The sequence below is a fragment of the Syngnathoides biaculeatus genome, chromosome 3 (genome assembly GCF_019802595.1).
Source record: "Syngnathoides biaculeatus isolate LvHL_M chromosome 3, ASM1980259v1, whole genome shotgun sequence".
NCBI lineage: Eukaryota > Metazoa > Chordata > Actinopteri > Syngnathiformes > Syngnathidae > Syngnathoides > Syngnathoides biaculeatus.
Genome location: NC_084642.1, coordinates 13,019,293 through 13,040,285, shown reverse-complemented (window position 1 = coordinate 13,040,285; position 20,993 = coordinate 13,019,293). Strand labels below are relative to the sequence as shown.

The following is a 20,993-nucleotide window of genomic DNA, read 5'->3' as shown; positions in this document are numbered from 1 at the left end:
TTCATAATAGAGCCAATTACACCTGTGAAGTTGCACAAAACATTTTATTTCAAGCAACCTCTGATTATACAAATCATTGTTAGCTTTTACTTTATTTTACTTCTTACACTTTGATGACAAATTAGGTTTGAAAAAATAGGTATGGCATTACAACTCATTACACAAAAATGATATTTTACTTGTTAATAACAGTGCTAATGCATGAAAACATGATTAATAAAATGTTTTATCATGGTAAAAGGGTTGGAGTTGAAAAAAGCTTTGTAATCAAGGGAACATGAAGATGAAGACGTTGAGGTTCTTGATCGGAAGTTAAGATGTTGAGGTTCTCACTCGGAGTGAGTAGGTTGGATAGGATTAGAAATGGGCTCATTAGAGGGAGGGACAGCCAAAGTTGGATGTTTTGGAGACAAGGTTAGAGAGAGTAGACTTTGATGGTTTGGACATGTCCAGAGGGCAAGTGAGTTAGTATATTGGTAGAAGCGTGCTAAGGATGGAGCTGCCAGGCAAAACATTGAGAGGAAGACCAAAGAGAAGGTTGATGGATGTTGTGAAGGAAGACATGAAGATTCTGGGTGTTAGAGAGGAGGATGCACAAGTTAGGCTTAGATAGAAAAAGAGGACACGCTGTGGCGACCCCTAATCAGGACAAGCCGAAAGGAAATGAAGAAGAAGAAGAATCAAGGGAAAAGCTTGACCAGTGTCCGGGATCTAATTATGTACAACCTTTGCTGAGTACACACCAGACACAATTCAAGTTACATGCCAATAATTCTTCAGGAGGGCCAGTAAAATGTAGCTACATTTTTTTTTTCCATTCTGATTTGAATGTGGCATGCACTTTAAATGTGAAGATGTTTATCTGGATCTCAAGCCTGACTCCAAGGTTTCTTTTTTTTCTCAGCATAATTGTTGTAAACCTAGAAAATTAGGACATCGACTTTATAAGGGTAAACACAAATTTCTGAGTGTTTTCTGACAATACCCATGTTTGTTTGTTTGTTTGTTTGTTTTAAGAAAACTTTTTTTGTTAAATGGTTGATTATTTTAGATTTGCTCCCAAAGGATACTTTGGTGTAAGGCAGTTTACGGATTCTTTCCTTTTAGAAAAAAAACATAACCTGTGACAAGTACCTAAGCCTCTGTAAAAGCCAGGGAAAGCAAACCGTGAGTGGAAGGCTTTTAGTGATCTGCAGAGGAGCATTTTGACTCAAGCACTTCTCCATTTTCACTCTTCTGCCAAGCTGTAGCTCAGTAACAATGCGGACCACAGTGTTTCCTCTAAGCTCACTTGATAGCGGTGAGCTACAAAAATAAGAGGTGGAAGAGAATACTCACATACAAAACAGGCCAGGGTTTGTGTGCAGACGCCACACACAAAGCCAACACATTTATCTACAAAGCAAAACCCCGACCTGTGTGAAAAGAGTTGTCAAATTTAAAATCTCTTGTTGAATACGTCTTGATTGAATGATATAAGACACAAATCCGATACCAAAATGCCACAAGCTAACTGATTCATTGTGTCATTTGGCATGACACTTTTATTTTCTCTTCACATCACTGCAAGTTCTTGTGTTTAAATCTCCCCTTCCAAGCATCCTGCCTCAAACTTGCCTCACTTTGGCTTTAGCTCCCCACCCCGGAGGTTGTACTACCCAGTATCTGAATGAGTGACAAGCCACTCACTGATAAGACAAATACTAACACACCCAGGGAAGCTGTCAATAAGGAGGAGCAAGCGAGTAAGATAAAAGAGGGCTTGGAGGGCGTGAATCAGGGATGCTGGAATGAGAGGTCTAGCAAAAGAAAGACTTGAGTGTTGACAAAAGCAAAGCTGAAAAATAACTACGTACAGAGGGCTTTTCGTAGCATATTCAAGGAAATATAGATACCAGTTGATCACTGAGGCTACACAGCTGGTATGGATGACAAAATGGTATGTATGTTTTAGACTTTTTTTTAATAAAAATGAATACAAATATGCAGTTAAACTTTATATTGGATAATAAATGGATAATGACTGCCAGTTGCATAACTAAAATGCACAGCAGATATTAATTACACTGTAAACGTGACGAATTCAACTACATATGCGCTTGTAAATCGACATTTTATAAACAACTTCAGTGTGCTCCGATCTGGAACTAGTTTTCTGTACAGTAATGTTATGAGACATGCCGAGGATTCGAAGCGTGTGTCGAGTAATGAGTGGGCCTTTCAGCAAAGCGTGTATCGAGGGATGAGTCATTCAGGGGAGGCCCCGAAAATGATGACTTCCAAAAGGCTGGCTCCCCAACTGTACAATGTGACGGATTCGGGAAGGGGTTCAGAATTTGGCGGGATGTTTGACAGCAATACAAATCTCACAGGCTCCGACATTAAAGTGTGGGTTTTGTGGAGAATTGCAGTCATTTGAGAGTCTGGATAGTACCTTGATAGTTTGGAGGGTTGAGACAGATACTACAAATAAATAGAATCTCCCCTAGACATCATTGTCTAAGTTAGAAGCATTCATCTTCAGTGCCCTCTTCCAAGTAACACAAGCACTTTCAGTGTCTGCCTGCATTTTGCTACGTACTCACCAGATGCATTTTGGGCGTTTCATGCGGGGTGATTAAATAGAATGTCAAGGCTGTTCACAAGTTCACACGGATAGATGCAAACCCGTGGGGGCCGGTGCGAATGACGCGGCATGGATAGCGCGGGCATTTGTAAATTCGCCTCCTTCTTTCCGAACGCTCAAAGCTGGGACGGAGTGAACTTGTTTGGGATGTAATGTTGTCAGCGCCTCGCAGAGGGGAAGGCCAGCTATTTGCCGAGTTTACAGTGTTGATGAAGTGCATATGCTTCCAAATGTGTCACACGAGCAAACTCAGGCGAAAGATGCACGGTGAAGCATGCAAGGCGAAGCAATCTTTTGCATCCTCTGAGTATGTACCATTAGCCCATGCAAGGTGCCATATAACCACGATGAAACGAGCCATATCATACTGGAAGTATTTATGGACAAGAAAACCTTTACAGTATTGTTTTATTTATAGTTTATCATATATGATGTCAATTAATTATTTGTTTATAATTTTTTGGAGTCCAGTCATTCCCAAGAGCCAAAAAAGATTTCAGAATTCAATGCATCAACTACAAAGATATAGCTGGTTGTAATTACACACATGCCCAGCAGGTGGTATTGGGTAGACATGAAGCTTCAAAAATGGAACCCTTTCTTGAACCCAACCATCCATCCATTTTCTTAGCCACTTATCCTCACAACAGTCGCGGGAGTGCTGGAGCCTATCCCAGCTGTCAACGGGCAGGAGGCAGCGTGCACCCTGAACTGGTTGCCAGCCAATCGCAAGGGACATTGAGACAAACAGCCGCACTCAACCACTCAATCCCACCTCGGGGCAATTTAGAGTGTCCAATTAATGTTGCATGCTTCTGGAATGTGGGAGGAAACCCAAGTGCCCGCAGAACACCCACACAGGCACGGGGAGAACATGGAAACTCCACACAGGCGGGTCCGGGACTGAACCCGGAACCTCAGAACTGTGAGGGTCAACGCTTTCCAGTTGATCCACCGTGCCCCGCCCTTTCTTGAACCAACTGGCTGAAATGGTTCGAAGTTCCATGAGGCTTCATCTCACAATCACTATTTCTGTGCTATAAGAGAGAATGAGGAAAAGGTCATGTCCATACAATGCATTTTGCCACCATGCACAGATATTAAAAAAATGTCCTCCAGAGTGGAGGATTGACTTTACAACACCCAACAGTGTTTGGTTGTTCATTTGTATCCATTAAACTGTGACATTATCAAATGCATTTTTTTTTTATTTAAAAATTACATCACCTGACGCGTTCTGCGACATAACCTGCAATGACAACAGCGGTGTATACAGTTAACAAGGAGACTATATTATAACAAAATAGAACTCAATATAGTATTCTGGGCTCTGTGTATATAAAGTATGGTCTGATCGCTCAAAATATTGACGAATGGAAGTGTTCCAAGTATCTGATTGGCTATAGATGGCTATTACCAGCAGACTAATGCATTCACACGTCGACAAAAAGGTTTGTGGCACACTGGTGTGTGTGCTGTGCACGTAGTTATTTGAACCCTGTGCTAGGATATTAAATATATATAAAAAAAATCAGCTAGCGCATGTGTTAGAATAATATGCTGCTCGTTCACCTATCTTTGTGCATGTCATCAAGAATGACCACAAAAACGGAGGCACTGAAGGCCACAGTGTAATTTTTGTAATAGCATGGAATGATCTCACCTTAATAATCCTCATGAACTTAAAATAATTTGCGGAAGCTTGGGGCGCAATTAAAAGCCCAATGTGATAAGTATTGCATAGTGTTCACTTTGGAATCTCCAGGCACATTGTCACCTTTACTGCTCTTCTTTCCTCACCCACTCTCCCTCTCCTATTGCCCTTCCTCTTCTAGTTTTTTCACTCTCCAAACTTCTCTTTTGTCCCACCACTCCCCCAATATGAACTATTAGCATTTCTGATGTACAGCTAATATTCACTCTATCGTATAAGGTTGTGCGCAGTGTGCAAGGAAAGAGATAGGAAGCCGAGTTGAGAAGCAAAAAGAAAAAGAAAGCGAGGGGAGACATTTGTTCTACTCATCTCAGTGCTAAAAGATACAATTACCTCTCACAGCATATTATCCATGTTTTATACCAGCCCAGGGCTCCGTGCCTTTGCCTTGTCGCGCTCGCCCTGTGTAAGGCCCATATTTTAACACTAGCTATGACAGTTTATTTAAGAAAGGAAAATTGTCCCCAGGGAGATGGAGAGGGGGAGAGAGAGGAACAGCATCTGAGTGTAAAGAATATGAGAGGGATAGGGGGAAGGACGAAGGTGGAGGCACGAGACAATGAAGGGGTGGTTGGCGGTGGGGTGAAATGGGGGGGGGGTCTTTGAAGAGATAGATGAGGCTGGGAGAGAGAAAAGGAAAGAGGCTGAAGGGGGGGGGGGAGTGAGGGCATATATAAGGTGACATGCCAACCTTTTAAGAAAGACCATTAGTCTAGAAGACTTTTCTTTCAATGCAGGAGGAAATTAGGGGGCGCTCTGAAAATTAATTAAAAAAGGCAAAAAGGAAGGATAGACATGTTGATGGTTCTTTGTGGTTGACACAGATTACAGTCAAGACAGCCATGCTCACGACCTTTACCATCGCAAGCCAGTTCTTAACCAAAAAAAATGTTAAATTAGGAATACAGGCTTAAAGGGAGCCACAGGATATCACCCGTTTGTTTGTGTGTAAATTACATGAATATTGAAACACTATAGTAGCACTAGTGCTTCACTTCATGAATGATCAAAACTCTTTATTTTGGCCTATATGTGTGGACTATAAATTTTGACTTGCTCCATGTGGGTTGTCTTCTGGTCCTTTGACTTCCATTCAAAATTTTCTTTATTTAGGTTAACTGAAGACTCATGCAATGTCAAAGAGAACAGTCAAAATCAAATATATATATACAAGATACATTATATCCATCCATCCATTTTCTGACCCGCTTATCCTCACGAGGGTCGTGGAGTGCTGGAGCCTATCCCAGCTATCATGAGGTGGAAGGCAGGCTGTACCCTGAACTGGTTGCCAGCCAATCACAGGGTACATAGAGACAGACAACAGCCGCACTCGCAATCACACCTAAGGGCAATTTAGAGTCTCCAATTAATGGATGTTTTGGAGATGAAGGAAACGGGAGTAACTGAAGAAAACCTATGCAGCATGGGGAGAACATGCAAACTCCACAAAGGCGGGGCTGGGATTCGAACTCTGGTGCTCAGAACTGTGCGCCCAATGCTGTAATCCTTTACTCCCCCTACTTTATAACATAATTGCAAAAAGAAAGGAAACTGTTTAAAATATTTTGTGCCATGTAAGAGTTGTCTTTTTACCTCTACCATGGGGTATTTTTCCAGTTATGAAATCTACCAAATGGGTTGAAAACCATTCGTTAGATTTTATAATTGTGCAAAAATTCATTTGCCCTACACTTACTGGAGCCATTATTAATTAATAAAACTTGAGCTTTGTAAAATATATCTGTCGTCATTTCTCTACAGATGGCTATTCTGTGGTGGTTGAAATTAATTTAGCCTTGGTGGAGGGCTTTTCCCCTACTGAGTGCAATTTTAGTCACCGCAGGTTTCGGCACTACAGTGGAACCTCTAAAGCTGAACACATCTGATGTCATAAAATTGAAAATTAAAGCTAAATATTTGTTTGAAAATCAGCTTTGTAGTAGAACCAATCAGACCAACATTAAAAGCATAATTTCACAGGAGAGCATAGCCAACAGGCATCAGAGGGGGAAAAAAGGGTTTTAAAAGAAGCAATATCAATCAATCAATCAATCAAAAGCTTTAATGCATGTGAAAAGATAAAATTATATACTCATTCTCTCTAATTCTATTAATTTCTTATAGCGAAATGATGAATCGAACAGATTGGGGTTCCCCAATAGCCTATGTCTCCTAATCTTGGCTCCAGTAACCGAGCACTGTACAACACAAAACTACTTGGTGTCATTTTTGATACAAGGAAGCATTTAATAACTAAAGTACCTGTATGTGCACGTGCCGCTAGCTTTACTAAATCCTGGTGCGATTTTCAAATGAGCCACAGATTACAGTCTTTGAAGTGAACTATCACTACACAACTCTTCCTACAACCTCCCCTTCCTCTCTCAGTCCCCTCCCGGCTACCTTTTCCTCTGCTACTCTGTACATTGTTATCATAATCAGATGAGACAACTACCTTGGGAACAGCAGCCTCCCTACAGCACCTTGCTCCTAGCCAAGTGCGCACACACATGTGATTGTGTGTCTGTGTGTGTGAATTGCTCCCGGCACTTGGAAACCCGTATTCCTTTACGCTCTCTTTTTTGGCGTTTTGATCTTTTCAAACTTGACAGTTGACTGGTGTGGGTACGCGTGTGCACACGCACGTGTGGAAATGTTTCTAAATCACCCATCTCCTTCATAGGGAAATATCTGTATCGTGGCCGACACGTTGTACAAATTATCACTGAACAGTAAGTTGCTGCGCGAGCGTATATTAGTGGGGATGCGTGTGTAAGTATGAGATGGCAGTATGAGAATGGTGTTTGAATGTCAAGTATGATTATGTTACTCCCCACAATGGTCAAAGCTGATCACATCACCACACCATAAAACAAAAGGCAGACTGAGTCAACGGAATACAGACGCACCATTTTCAAACACCTCCAAGACAAAAAACCCTTTCAGCAAATTGGCTACACAATAACAAGCCCAAATACATCTTCACAACGCATGCACAGACACTGTAGATCGACACGAATCTGATGGCTTGTGGGGATGTAAATATACACTCACATGCCATTGAGAACACATTTAGCTGGGAATACTCATGTAGAAGGAATGAGTCTTAAAAACAGTTAAACCCTTGTCACTTTTCGTCTTAGTGTTGAATTGATTGACAATTTCCTGTTCGCTGGCACTTGTGCAATACTTACAATACAAAAAAACCCTCATCAAATCGCATTTTCAAGCCAATTGCGCGAATCACAGTAAGAGGTATAAGAACATGTTTCCTCCCACAGCAGTCTTGATCTTATGCAGAGATGTTGAAAGACTGATATTGTCCAGCAGAGCAATCTGTAAAACGATACTCTTCAACCAAACACCACCACAGCGTGACAAGTCATTCAGAGCCTGAAAATGGTGCCCCTCTTCACCATTTGTCATTTGAGAATGTTTGAAGCTAAACAAAGACTGTTGTTCTCTTGGAAGATGATGCCTTTGACATTTCTTGACTGGTAAATCCACAAGACCAATTTGTAGAAATCTGAATTATTATGTTTTATTTCACCTTAGCCTTGCTTGAATTAGTCACAGCATAAACGTTTGAGAGGAGTGACTGAAATGTTACTCACTGCACCCCTACTGGTGACAGAAAAGAAGTGCACTCTAATTTACAAAGAGTGCCTTTAGAACAACAATTTAGCACAATCAGTGACTTGACCTGTAATAGGAAATGTTAGCAATAACTTGTAGTTAGCCTGGTGTCCTTGATAGAGGAGTTCCCACTGAAGTTTTCAGGTTCAAACATAAATTAACGGTTCATGCCATGAGCTTTCAGAAGATTTAATTTAAGCCTAAATTGTTTTTATGTGCTGAGTAATGGCTGGCAAGCACTCGGTCAATTCTTAACTGAGGCACCAAATCCCACTCAATGCAACATACATGTATTCGTAAAGTAAGCAAATAGGCAAATCATGTTGTTTGGCCTGTCAACCGCTTCCTATTCTCTCCCATGTACTAAAAATAGTGTTGAAGTTAAATTTGCTGCATGTCAAAGTAATGCTAAAATTAACTGATGAGAAGAAAATGTCATTTGTTCAACAAAAAAACAGAAATAGTATTGCAAAAAAAACTGCAAAAGCTTCATAAATCCATAGAAGACGAATTTGTGAGTGTATGCATGTCTGTGTTGGGCGTGGAATGGAATATTTGTGTGTTTTTTTTTAAAACCGTCCAAAGAATTTACTTTGAATGTTTTGGTTGCTACCTGGAAGGCCCCCCAAAAACAAAATGTTTGGTCCAAAAAAGCTCACTGATACAATCAATCACATGCACTTTTAATATTTTAGTGCACCACTTACTGTACACGCACCCCTGCCTATTCTGTTGTATGAATGGAAACAAAGGCTGATTATACATTTTGCCTTCCATTGCAAGGCAATTTAATTGCTCTGCCTGTCACTAAAGGCCACTGGATGGACAGAGGAACAAAGATATAGTTCTGATTAATAATAATAATAATTTAAATACTGATTAAAGATAATTACTTAAACAAAAACAATACAAACTATACAACACATATTTGAGTTCCTTATGAGTCAATGTATACTGTCACCACATAACCAAACCATGAATTTTGTGAACCGTTCCATCACTAGTGTGTGTGCATGTGTGTGTTCCGTTACCTGTAAAACAACGTGAGTCCACCTGTCCGTCAAAAGCCGTCCCTCTGTTCTGAAGTTGATGGTCAGCGGAGTTGAACTTCTGGACTGAGTGTACCGCATCCTCACAACCTGTTCCGACACAGTCATTGAAAAGACTAACTGGCCTCCCGAGGTTTTCTCCAGCAGCATCCTGATAAAGAAAAAGAAAAATCAGTAAAAATTGACATGCGGTGATTATTTCAGAAACAAAGGAAACATCTGTAAGAAAATTTCTCAGCATTAACAGTAGCATCTAAAAACATGATGAATCGAACACAACTACGTACAGTCTGATTTTGCCATTTATACATGTATGCATTTATACATCGGTCTCTTAGCAGATATCTGTGTTTTGCTTCTAAATACAGTATGTTTGGGAATAAGTACTGAAAACATATGCAAATGCTCGTTGCTCCATTGTTGAGAGATGGCTGAAGCATCTTTGTCACTTTCGATTTCCCTGATTTTGTAAGCGGGGCTCAAACTCTTCTGTAACATCACAGAGTTTGGGTGTACCATAATTATAAAGTTTTGTCATTTCATTTGGTTGCTCCATTGCTCCATCCATCCATCCATTTTCTGAGCCACTTATCCTCACAAGGGTCATTGGAGTGCTGGAACCGATCCAGCTGTCATTGGGCAGGAGGCAGGGTACACCTTGAACTGGTTGCCAGCCAAGCTACTGTTGCTGCATTTTAAGTAAGTAAATATAACACAATCAAACCCTTTCTAACATTTCCTAAACACAAATTAAATTATGTATGATTATTGATAAAATTGGAATGGACCAATATCAGTGTCCGCAAAAACTCAAGGCTGCAATATCGGTATCAGATTGGAATGGCACATGATAAACAGCACCATAAGTCACATAAAACTTTGGCGTTTCCAAGCATGATGTTGGAGCAGTATAACCAAAAGATATGCTGCAAGACATATTTCAAAGCATCAAAAGATTAGTTGTGCTAAGGTTTTGTTTTCCGAAATAACCTATTTGGAATCTTGTCATGCTGTACTTCATTATCAGTCGCAACATGATGAGATTTCACAAAAATAAGAGTCCATCAAAGATTCTGAGTCTGGCCACTTAAAACCTCAGTACAATACACCAAGAATATATATATGTGTGGGTGTGTCCGTCCGTGCGTACGCGTGTATGTGTACGTGTGTTATGCGTGTGTGTGGAAAAACACCTTAAAATAAGAGTAAAAGTGTATAACATCATTATTTCTCAAGATATCTCCGAGACACACTGGTTTTGTCTTGGAGCCCCTCCTCTGATTGTCTAACAAGTTTCAGCAAAAATATCCACCGGTAAGCTGGTAACAAGATAAAGTTCCAAGGGCTTCTCCGTGACAACACATCAAAATTAGTATGATGTCTCAAATTTCATCGCTTGCCTTCTTAAAGCACAAATGGAACATTTTTGGTGAGACAGGCAGTACAATAGGTCATATTATATGTATATATATATATATTTTTTATTTTATTTTTGGACTGAATGTATTTGTTATTAAGGATTTGGGATTTTTTTTTTAAGGTGCTTATTCCATCCTTTTAGAAAATACCACAAAGATCATGGCAACTTGATGATTATTAACTCGTTTGATGCATTATAGAAATTGATGAGTAAGAACAGGTGTTTGGTTCTGTCCATTGTTGAGATGAGTGGAAGTATGTGGAACCACAGCGATCGAGAGACAAAAAGGAGATGGAAAGAGGTCAGGATAGAGAGCTCTTTTTATCTAGATTGTTTGATGGCGACCATAGTTGTGTCGACTACAAAAGACTGTTCGCCGATGACAACATCAGAAAGACGGGGAGAGAGACAAAGAGAGAGAGAGAAAGCCAGGTAACAGGTGTCATGTTACGGAGACCAAGACAAGACTACCCTGTCATCTGAAAGTCCAGGGAGACAGGTTCACAAACAAGTCCTCACGCAACATACGAACGTCGTAATCTGATTGACACTTAAACTGAAAAGACAATTGCTATTAAAAAGAAGAGACTGTGTTGTGTTACTTTTCAAAGAAAACATGCAACTTATGCTGTCAGTCAATGCCCGTGTCTCGTCATTGTTGATATGTTTTTTCTCTCTGTCTGAAACGTGTTTTAGCATATACGTGATTTGCGTGTACCTCTGCGTGTTCCTGATAACAGAGCTTAAATCTATAACTTTATACCACCATGTAAACAACTAGGACAAGACCGTGAGGTGGGCTAGAATTTCTGCATGGTGACCAAAACTGACAACTATTACAATATATTAACTACAACTTTAAAACACATATCACGTATCTTCATGATGCCCAACTAATATAAGAAATGTATTCTCAATGGAATCTATTTGAACAGATACAGTGGACCGCTACACGCTCGAGGTTTGGAACTCGTTGATTCATTGATTAGCAGATTTTTTTTAATTCTGCTTTTTTTTTTTCAATTTCTTTCCAATTTCTGTTATTAGTATGTTCAATACAATTATAATGGATGTCAAGTATCCACAGATTTTTGTAATCCAGCTCAGTCCCAATCCACTGAGAATAGCGCTTTTCTGTAACATTTCTTTTTTTCCCCAGCAACAAAGGATTGAAATGTAAACCAATATGTAAAATGAATGTTTATTGTAAACCACTGATTCATAAGAAGCAATGTCATATGGGCAATGATATCCTACCGATGGCTTCCTTGTCTCAATTCTATTGATGATCTTGGCTTTGTCAGAATTGTGGATGGATAAACAGTAGCATAAAATCATATAAACACAGAAAACACCAGACTCACATCTCTCCTGGAGAACTTGGTTTAATCCATAATGCCAGGGTGAGGGATCCCGAAGCGCTCAGCTTCTGAGAGGGGGGAGACAGCAGACATCCCCGCTGGGCTTGAGGAAACACAACACTTCCGGATGCAGCCGGAACCCCACTTGACATAGAGGTGGTCAAACGGTCCAACTTTGATGTCTGATGGAGTATAGGACGAGTGTCTGTAAAGTCTTCTGCAATACATGCACCCCTAATGAGAGTTGAATGGGGAAATTTGGTTAATAGTGTGTCAAGAACAGAGTTCCTATACAATACACACATAACACGAGCCCCTCTTTGTAAAGGCACGTAGTGTTTGCATTGAATCTCTTTGATTGCGTCAGTGGGTGAATATCCACAATATTGCACATCCGCTCTTAGTCATAAATAGTCACTTGTCGTCTAAAACATCCGATTACCTGTAGGCAGACAGGAGTAGTGGGGCATAAGGTGGTGTAGTGGATCTATACGGACACTCTTGGTCACAGAAGGCCGGATGGCAAATCAGAAGCTCAGCCTCTGAGGAAGCTGCCTGGCAGTAGACGCTGCCATCCGGAACCCCGCAGGTAGAACGAGCTGGGGAGGTGGACACGGGTTTGAAGGCAGCAATGTTCTTCATTGGTGGGAAATGTCCCTGTAATAACGACAAAAGGGTTGAACAAGTGTGACCATTCCCATTTAATCTGGACCCGTGTACTTATTCTTATCAGCAGTAACCCGACACACTCGGATATATAATAATGACAATCTCGTTGAGCACCACGCAATTTAACGGCTTGTGCGTTAACTAATGCATGTGGAAGTCATCCGGTGGATGGCCTGTTTTAAAATGACAGCAAGTGATTGCTCACATACAGAGAAAATGTGCTGGATAGAAATGTGAAAAATAGAAATGATACCAGCAGTTGTACCAAATACATACACACCTACATTAGCTGACAGAACCTTTGATGTGAAAATATAACCACGTTCTCCTGACATCGAATCCTCAAAGTTTTAAAATTGCAGCTGGTAGAGGAAACAAAACAAGATCGACTTTGAGCTAAGCTTTCCCCAGCATGACTCACAGTCTTTTTGTTGAACATTCCCTTCTGGATCCTTCCTGATCCATTCTTTCCCCACTTTCGATACTTAGTTTTGGCCTCTAGTTAGAGCTGATTTCAGCAATAATCATACATGATTTATTTATTTCGTGAAATGGACTGTAAGAAAAGGCTCAAACAAGTGATTGCTTGAAAAGAGAACGATAAATCAGAAAACTGACCCATTTATTATTAACCAACGGGTTACTTTTGGGTGGCAACGATGGAGGACTGATTAGAGCGATAGCTCACAGTTCTGAGGACCGGGGTTCAAATCCCAGCACCACCCGCATGGAGTTTGCATGTTCTCCCCGTGCCCGGGTGGGTTTTCTGCAGGCAGTCCAGTTTCCTCCCATATCTAAAAACATTTATTAATTAGAGACTTTAGATTGCCCGTGCAAATGGTCGTTTGTTTCTGTATGCCCTGCGATTGGCTGGCAACCAGTGCAGGGTGTACCCCGCCTCCTGCCCGAAGATAGCAGGGATATGCTCCAGCAGTCCCGTGACCCTTCTGAGGATAAGCAACTCTGATAATGGATGGATGTATATTGTAAATATTTTGCTTCGGTCTGTGAAATATGTCAAGAAATGGGTCAAGTCAACTACCATTTAACAGGGGCATTTATGCATGTTTAAGTTAATTAACTTTGCCATTCAACTGTATAATATTCGCATTTGTTCGTCAACTTCACATCAAATAGTGTGTGTATTTATTTTTTTATTATATCTAGATATGATATAAGAAAAACAGAGAGAGGTGGAAATTAGTGATGAGCAAAGTCAAACGTTTTTGTGCATGGGAGCTTTCTGTCATTATTGGGCTTCTCCGTCTAACAAACCAAAAGGGGCAGAATAAGGCTTGAAGGTTGTTCTTACCTGTGATAATGCAGGTTTTGGACACAGAGCGATGAAGAGGAAGCATATGCAGAGGAAGATGGATTCCCACCTCATCACCAACATCACTTTATAGTCTCTCTTGACATGTTCTTCTGTACCGCTTTCCACAGGACATTCGTAGCTCCTGCTCTTGTTTTTGTCGCGTTGGAGTTCATCATCATTTCTTGCCACTGCCACAGCAGCATCTTCATCAACTTTTCCAACTCTCCAGCTACAGTCCATCCATAATTCCTGTCGTCTTCTTATCATTTGATTACTTTTCGTGCTCCATCTTCCTCGCTTCCTTTGTAATGTTTCTTTCTTTGCTATTCTGTCATTATTGCAGACTTCCGAGACCCTAAAAGATGATAGAACCTGAGGTTCTACATTGTGGGACAACATAAATTTTAGGAACATTCCTGAGGCCAGTGATATGTTCCAGAAGCTGGAGATGTCTTGGAAGCCTCCCACCAGTTCTTGAATAAGTGATGACCGGCATGGCGTCATGGCTGCAGGGTTACAGAGACATTTTTTTTTTTTTTTTTTTTTACAGGCCAGTGCCCCCAAGGGTGAAGGTGCAAAGCTTAGGTCTCGGTTGCACTGTGTCCACCGCACACACCGACCACGACCAAAGCCGTCGCATGATAGGTAGGATTTCACAACCTGTGGAGGAAGAGAGACCAGCAGCGAGATGTGGTCAGGCCAAAATCCAAAATGAGACAAATCTGAGGCAAGTGAAATGCCATGCAGGCTATTCCCTGCCCAAAGCCGACACTATCATGTACAGCTTGATGGAGGCACAGCTCAACTGATACTGCGACATCACTTTCCCCCCTTTTCTTCATTCCCCATTGAATTAAACATGTCCTGTTTCCTCTTGCCATCTGGCCTCCAGGTTCTCATACAACTCAACGGCTTTTTTTCGCATTGGTTTGCTGGAAATTGAGGCTTAGGCCAAAATCTCTCTTCATTGGAATGCTTATCAGCTTCAATTTCACATTTTGACACACACATACACACACACAAAGGGAGGCCAGCGAAGCAGTCAGACTCAAGTGTTGAATTACCCGGACCCGCTCACAATAACGCGCCTTAGTGAGGATGGACACAGTGAATCTAATAACGGGCGCTGTATGTTGTCACAAATTTGTCAGCAAATAAGCAGAAACTGGAAGAAATAGCAGCATAGAGATGCCGGTGGCTCACCTGCAGCGAGAAAAGGCTCCGCGTTCACGTGTTGAGTCGATCCATAAAAAGTCCAACTTGTTGATTCAACGGAGTTCGGGCTCATTAGCGACCTGCATTTGTAGACCAACACCCATCACAAGACCAGACCAGGGAAAAAAAAAACGTCGAATTATCAACTTGTAATAGTTCCCTTCGCTCAACTTCTGTTTTTTTTTTTTTTGTTTGTTTTTGTTTTTTTGACAAACAGCAAGAAAGCTGAACATAAGTTTTCAGTGTTCGTCTCCTCTTCGTCTCAGATCTGTCGGTCCAAACAAGTCACACGTACACACACGCGCGCGCGCGCGCGCGCACGAACGCAGGCGGACGCTGCTAAGTAGATTAGCAGCAGCCAGCCGCCATCTGCTCGTGTCAAAGTAACCAAGACGTCACATATTCCACCGCCTCGAGACCACGGCCGGCAGCGGTGGTACGAATCCGAACGCGAAACCGCTGACGGCAGGCCGTTTAATGTATTCAGTCGTGTTCTGACTACACCCCCATGTGTGGGGGGACTTGAGTGGCTCTCACCGGCGAGGGGACGCTGCCGCCATCACTAAGGGCAACGCTGATTAGGGGCAGCCACTCCAATCCAACCGTGGCCGAGCACCGACTGGAGACATGAGGAGCTCATTGGCCTGTTCTCAAAATATCTCACTGTGATGGGACATTGGGATTTTCGGGGAATGCAATTATTGGAGAAAGTCAACACTTGCACGGATTCGTAGAAATTAAGGGTCGCATATTGGTATTTTTCTGTTGATGTCATTATTAATTTTGAGGTGGCAACGATTAGTAAAGGAGAAGTTAAAAACGCATTGAACAGAATGAAAAATGGAAAGACAGTTGGTCCCGATGACATACTCGTGGAGGTATGGAAGCAATTTGGTGAAGTGGCTGTGGAGTTTTTAACCAAGTTATTCAATTGAATTCTAGTGGGAGAAAAGATGCCAGAAGAATGGAGGAAAAGCGTGCTGGTCCCCATTTTTAAGAACAAAGGTGATGTTCAGAACTTTGGAAACTACAGAGGAATAAAGATGATGAGCCACACAATGAAGTTATGGGAAAGAGTAGTGGAGGCTAGACTCAGGACGGAAGTAAGTATCTGCGAGCAACAATATGGTTTCATGCCTAGAAAGAATACCACAGATGCATTATTTGCCTTGAGGATGCTTGTGGAAAAGTACAGAGAAGGTCAGAAGTATCTTTGTAGACCTAGAGAAAGCCTATGACAGAGTACCAAGAGAGGAACTGCGGTACTGCATGCGCAAGTCTGGTGTGGCTGAGAAATATGTTAGAATAGTACAGGACATGTATGAGGGCAGCAGAACAGTGGTGAGATGTGCCATAGGTGTGTCTGAAGAATTTAAGGTGGAGGTGGGACTGCATCAGGGCTCTGCGCTGAGCCCCTTCCTATTTGCGCTTGTAATGGGTAGGCGGACAGACGAGGTTAGACTGGAATCCCCTTGGACCATGATGTTCGCAGATGATATTGTGATCTAGAGTGAAAGCAGGGAGGAGGCAGAGGAACAATTAGAAAGATGGAGGAACACACTGGAAAGGAGAGGAATGAAGATTAGCTGAAGTAAAACAGAATATGTGCGTGAATGAGAGCAACAGAGGAGGAAGAGTGAAGCGAGGGTGGCAATGGTGAGTGTGGTAAGGAAGTGAAGAAACGGGTCCGGTCGGGATGGGACAGTTGGCGGAAGGTGTCTGGTGTTCTATGTGACAGAAGAGTCTCCGCTGGGATGAAGGGGAAAGTTTATAAAACAGTGGTGAGGCCGGTCATGATGTACGGATTAGAGACGGTGGCTCTGAAGAAACAACAGGAAGCAGAATTGAAGATGCTGAGGTTCTCGCTTTGAGTGAGCAAGTTGGATAGGATTATAAATGAGCTCATTAGAGGGGCAGCCAATGTTGGATGTTTTGTAGACAAGGTTCGAGAGAGCAGACTTTGATGGTTTGGACATGTCCAGAGGCGAGAGAGTGAGCATATTGGTAGAAGGGTGCTGAGGATGGAGCTGCCAGGCAAAAGAGCGAGAGGAAAACCAAAGAGAAGGTTGATGGATGTTGTGAGGGACGACATGAGGACAGTGGGTGTTCGAGAGGAGGATGCACGAGATAGGCTTAGATGGAACAAGATGACATGCTGTGGCGACCCCTAACGGGACGACCCGAAAGAAAAAAAAACATTATGAATTTTTAACATTGAATTAAAGATAATTAGATTCTTTGAAATTTGTTGTTTTATAAGTGTAAATAAAACCGGTAGGCCTTCACTTGAATCGGTAAACGAGAAGTAGCTCTCATGTCAACAAAGTTGGGAGCCCCCAGATTTTGGTCGATTCATTGTGTGAAGACCCACTTTAAAGGAAGAAGTTACGTAGGGTAACTTGCTTGAAAGAGTGATGTAATACTGGCTTTAATTAACATTTTAGATTGTGGATTGTTTAAAAAAATAGATGTGGTTGCAATTCACGCTTAACATGATCACTGAGGGTTCCGTGTAGCGTGTGCAGGGCAAAGTACGCAAAGTAATAATGTGTGTGTATGTATATATATATATATATATATATATATAATTTTTTTTTTCCAAAGAAACAAATCTATCCATCCATCCATTATCTTAGCCGCTTATCCTCACAATGGGTCATGCAAAGGGCTGGAGCCTATCCCAGCTGTCGACGGGCAGGAGGCAGGGTACACCCTGAACTGGTTGCCAGTCAAACGGAAGGCACATTGAGACAAACAGCCGCACTCAAATCACACCTAGGGGCAATTCAGAGGGTCCAATTAATCTTGCATGTTTTTGGGATGTGCGAAGAAATCGGAGTGCACGGAGGAAAGGAAAAAATCTACTGAAATAAAAAAAAAATCAATACCTCATATCTGTTGTTTTTCGTTTCCCTTTTTGGGAGGAAAGGAAAGATGCCAACATGCTGGCTGTCTCGCTCAATTGAATTCAGTACCATAACATGAATCTGATAAATCTGTCAATTACATAATATGCCATCAAAATTCAAGTGTTGTAACCTATCAGAGCGTTCATAAGCATTTCAAATGTGTAAATATTTATACCAGCAGCAAAAAAAAAAAAAAAGACTGTCTTTTTCGCTAATATTTTGCCATACTAACAAGTTTTGTTATCATACTAATCACATTTGAACAGCTGCAATTTGCTTTGGTTGAACAAAGGCATTCTAACTCGGTTTTAATTAAGTGTTCCTAATGACCTTAAGGAGATTAGAGGTTCGCCTTCTAATCAATAGCGGGCAGAGAGGAGCAAAGGGAGAGAAGCAGGAAAGGAAAGAGGTGACTAGGGGATGGGGAGGAGGTAAAGAGGAAAGGGGTGGAGGAAATAAGGGAGGAAGTTGAGGGGAGGGAAAATTGATTAATGGGAGAAGGAAAAATGGAAGGTGCGTGTCGGAGACAAGCAGGACCACACTACACACTTGAAAGCAGTTATGAGAAATATAATTAGAGAAATCAATAACCTAGAGCGGCACGCTGGCACAGCTGTCGTTCACAGTTCTGAGGACCGGGGTTCAAATCCCAGCCCCATCTATGTGAAGTTTGCACGTTCTCCCCATGCCTGCGTGGGTTTTCTCCAGACGCTCCGGTTTCCTCCCACATCCCCAAAACATGCAACATTAATTGGACACTCTAAATTGTCCCTAGGTGTGATTGTGAGTGCGACTGTTGTCTGTCCCTATGTGCCCTATGATTGGCTGGCAACCAGTTCAGTGTGTATCTCGCCTCCTGCTCGAAACAGCTGGGATAGGCTCGAGCGCTCTGTGACCCACGTGAGGATAAGCGGTTCAAAAAAAGGATGGATGGATGATGGATGGAGAGATGGATAGATTACTGGACAATTTCATGTACAATATTTGGACATTTGGATGGTTCCACAGTTTGCACTGAACATGAACTAATGGGTGAAATGCTTCAAGTTCAGTGGTTGCATGATGGATGGATGAATGAATGGATGCAAGGATGGCAGGATGAAAGATATGTTGAGAAAGGATGCATGGATGGAAGGATTGAGGCTGATACTGCATGTTGACAAAGGGTTTGAGACCAGGGTGGATTCAGAGATGAACGAGTAAATGGATACGTCGATGAAATGACTGATGTATGGCAATAGAGAATGGTTGAAGATACAAATGTATGGATATGTGCATCAATGGACAGATGCGCTGGTGAGTGAGTGAAATGATGGCATTGTTGGGTGACTTATGCATCAATACGGAGGGATGCATGGATGTGCTGTTTGTTGTTTGTATGAATTGATGATACAAATTGCTTCATGGATGCAAGAAAAAAAATGGACAGATGGTATGGATGAGTGAAAAGACTCACGCTGGTTGGAGGAATGAAATGGTGCATGTGGAATGGGGATTGCCAGACTAATGGGTGAATGGATGATAAAGAAGATGCATGGATGGCACTTCAAGATTTCTCTCATGGGCTCCTCACAAGACATTTGAGGAGAACGTTTCCTCTCATCATGCGTTGATGCACTAATTTATTCAGCCAGATGCATTCAATTTCTGAGAAGTGCTATCTCACAAACTGGATTAAAACTGGAAGACAAGCACCCAATTAATAATGTCTCATTTCCTAAATTTCTTATGTATGACTTACATTTGATTAAATTGTGTTCACTGGTCTAATAACATGAAATGTAATATGGTAATGTGGGCTGTAAATGTATTGCTTCTGTGACTCTCCATCGCAACATGAGCGTGTATGGAGATCCTCACATCCTTACAGCTGATGAGTACACATACAGGCAGTATCTTTTCTTACTGCAGAAAACAGTACTGGTATTTTTTTTATATACTATTTTTCCAAACTTGCACCGGTATTTCTTGTTGAAAAAAAAACAAAAACAAAAAAAAACAATGGTATTTCAGAGCATGTCATAAACCTTTTTTTTTTCCCAAGCCTTTGATCATTCTCTCAGGACTATTTTTATTTTATTTTTATTTATTTATCTTCTGTGCCACTGTCTCTAATCCGTACATCATGGCCGACCTCACCACTGTTTTATAAACTTTGCCCTTCATCCTGTCACATAACACAGACACCTTCCGCCAGCTGCTCCAACCTGTAAATAATCATACAACTACCACTTCATAAAATGGCAATTCTCCCAAATGTGAACTGAACTCTGCAAATGTCAAATCATAATTGTATGATATTTTCTTTTCTTACCTCAACGCTACAAATTGTGGGATGCCGAACTGATTTTCATCGTCCTTCTGTTCGTATTCTATGTGTGAAAGTAACTCATAGAAACTGGTATGAATTGTTTGTTGCAATACTGCCCAGTATCTTCTGTCCTTAACCGTTTCAGACCTTACATTATCCTTTCCTCTATCCTACTTCCCCCTCACCATGACCCCAGTCCCTCGCCATTTTCTTAAAGTGCGCCGGTTTCTTGCCCCTGTTTTATGCATCGTTTTCTTGACACAAATGAATATATTCTAATCCATGTTTATCATTTATACAGCTCAACTCTAAATGAAATGGGCCAGAAACTAGATATAAAAACAATTTGGCTTTTCCTGGGCTTTCATACCCTCAAGTCACACTGTCCATATTGTGTGTTGTGCCCCTTATTGGGGCTGGGGCCAGTGGCACCCTCAGGGCTGTGCTGTCCAATCCCCTCCATGCTGCGTGTCTATAGGATTGAATTAACCTCCTGCCTCTCTTCACAACACGCATGCCCGTAATCATCCCTTCTCTCACATATGTGTGCGCACACACGCACACACACACACCCACGCACATGCACCCACACACGTAAAAACACGCACACACACACACACTTCATTATGCCAGTTACCTTTCCCCTGTCAAGACTGGTTTTCTTCGCCAATTTTACACCTAGATGCACGGTGCTGGATAGACATTACCAAACATTTACATTAGCCTACAAACTGTGCACAGTTGCAGTTAGTATTTCCGATTTAA

At 41.6% G+C, this 20,993-nt stretch overlaps 1 protein-coding gene across 6 annotated transcripts in view; it reads right to left on the bottom strand.

The window, feature by feature from the left end:
• Window positions 1-15,615, bottom strand: part of ush2a (Usher syndrome 2A (autosomal recessive, mild)) — a 207,714-nt gene extending 192,099 nt beyond the window's left edge. For 5 of the 6 annotated variants that reach the window (XM_061814395.1, XM_061814394.1, XM_061814398.1 and 2 more), the window contains exons 1-6: window positions 15,546-15,615; window positions 14,997-15,088; window positions 13,791-14,299; window positions 12,252-12,466; window positions 11,813-12,043; window positions 9,011-9,179 (exon numbers count right to left, since the gene is read on the bottom strand). In XM_061814395.1, coding sequence (XP_061670379.1) covers window positions 9,011-9,179; window positions 11,813-12,043; window positions 12,252-12,466; window positions 13,791-14,299; window positions 14,997-15,088; window positions 15,546-15,568 — 1,239 coding nt within the window. In that variant the 5' untranslated portion in view covers window positions 15,569-15,615. The other variant, XM_061814400.1, reaches the window with a different exon arrangement.
• Between the last annotated feature and the right edge of the window lie 5,378 nt (window positions 15,616-20,993).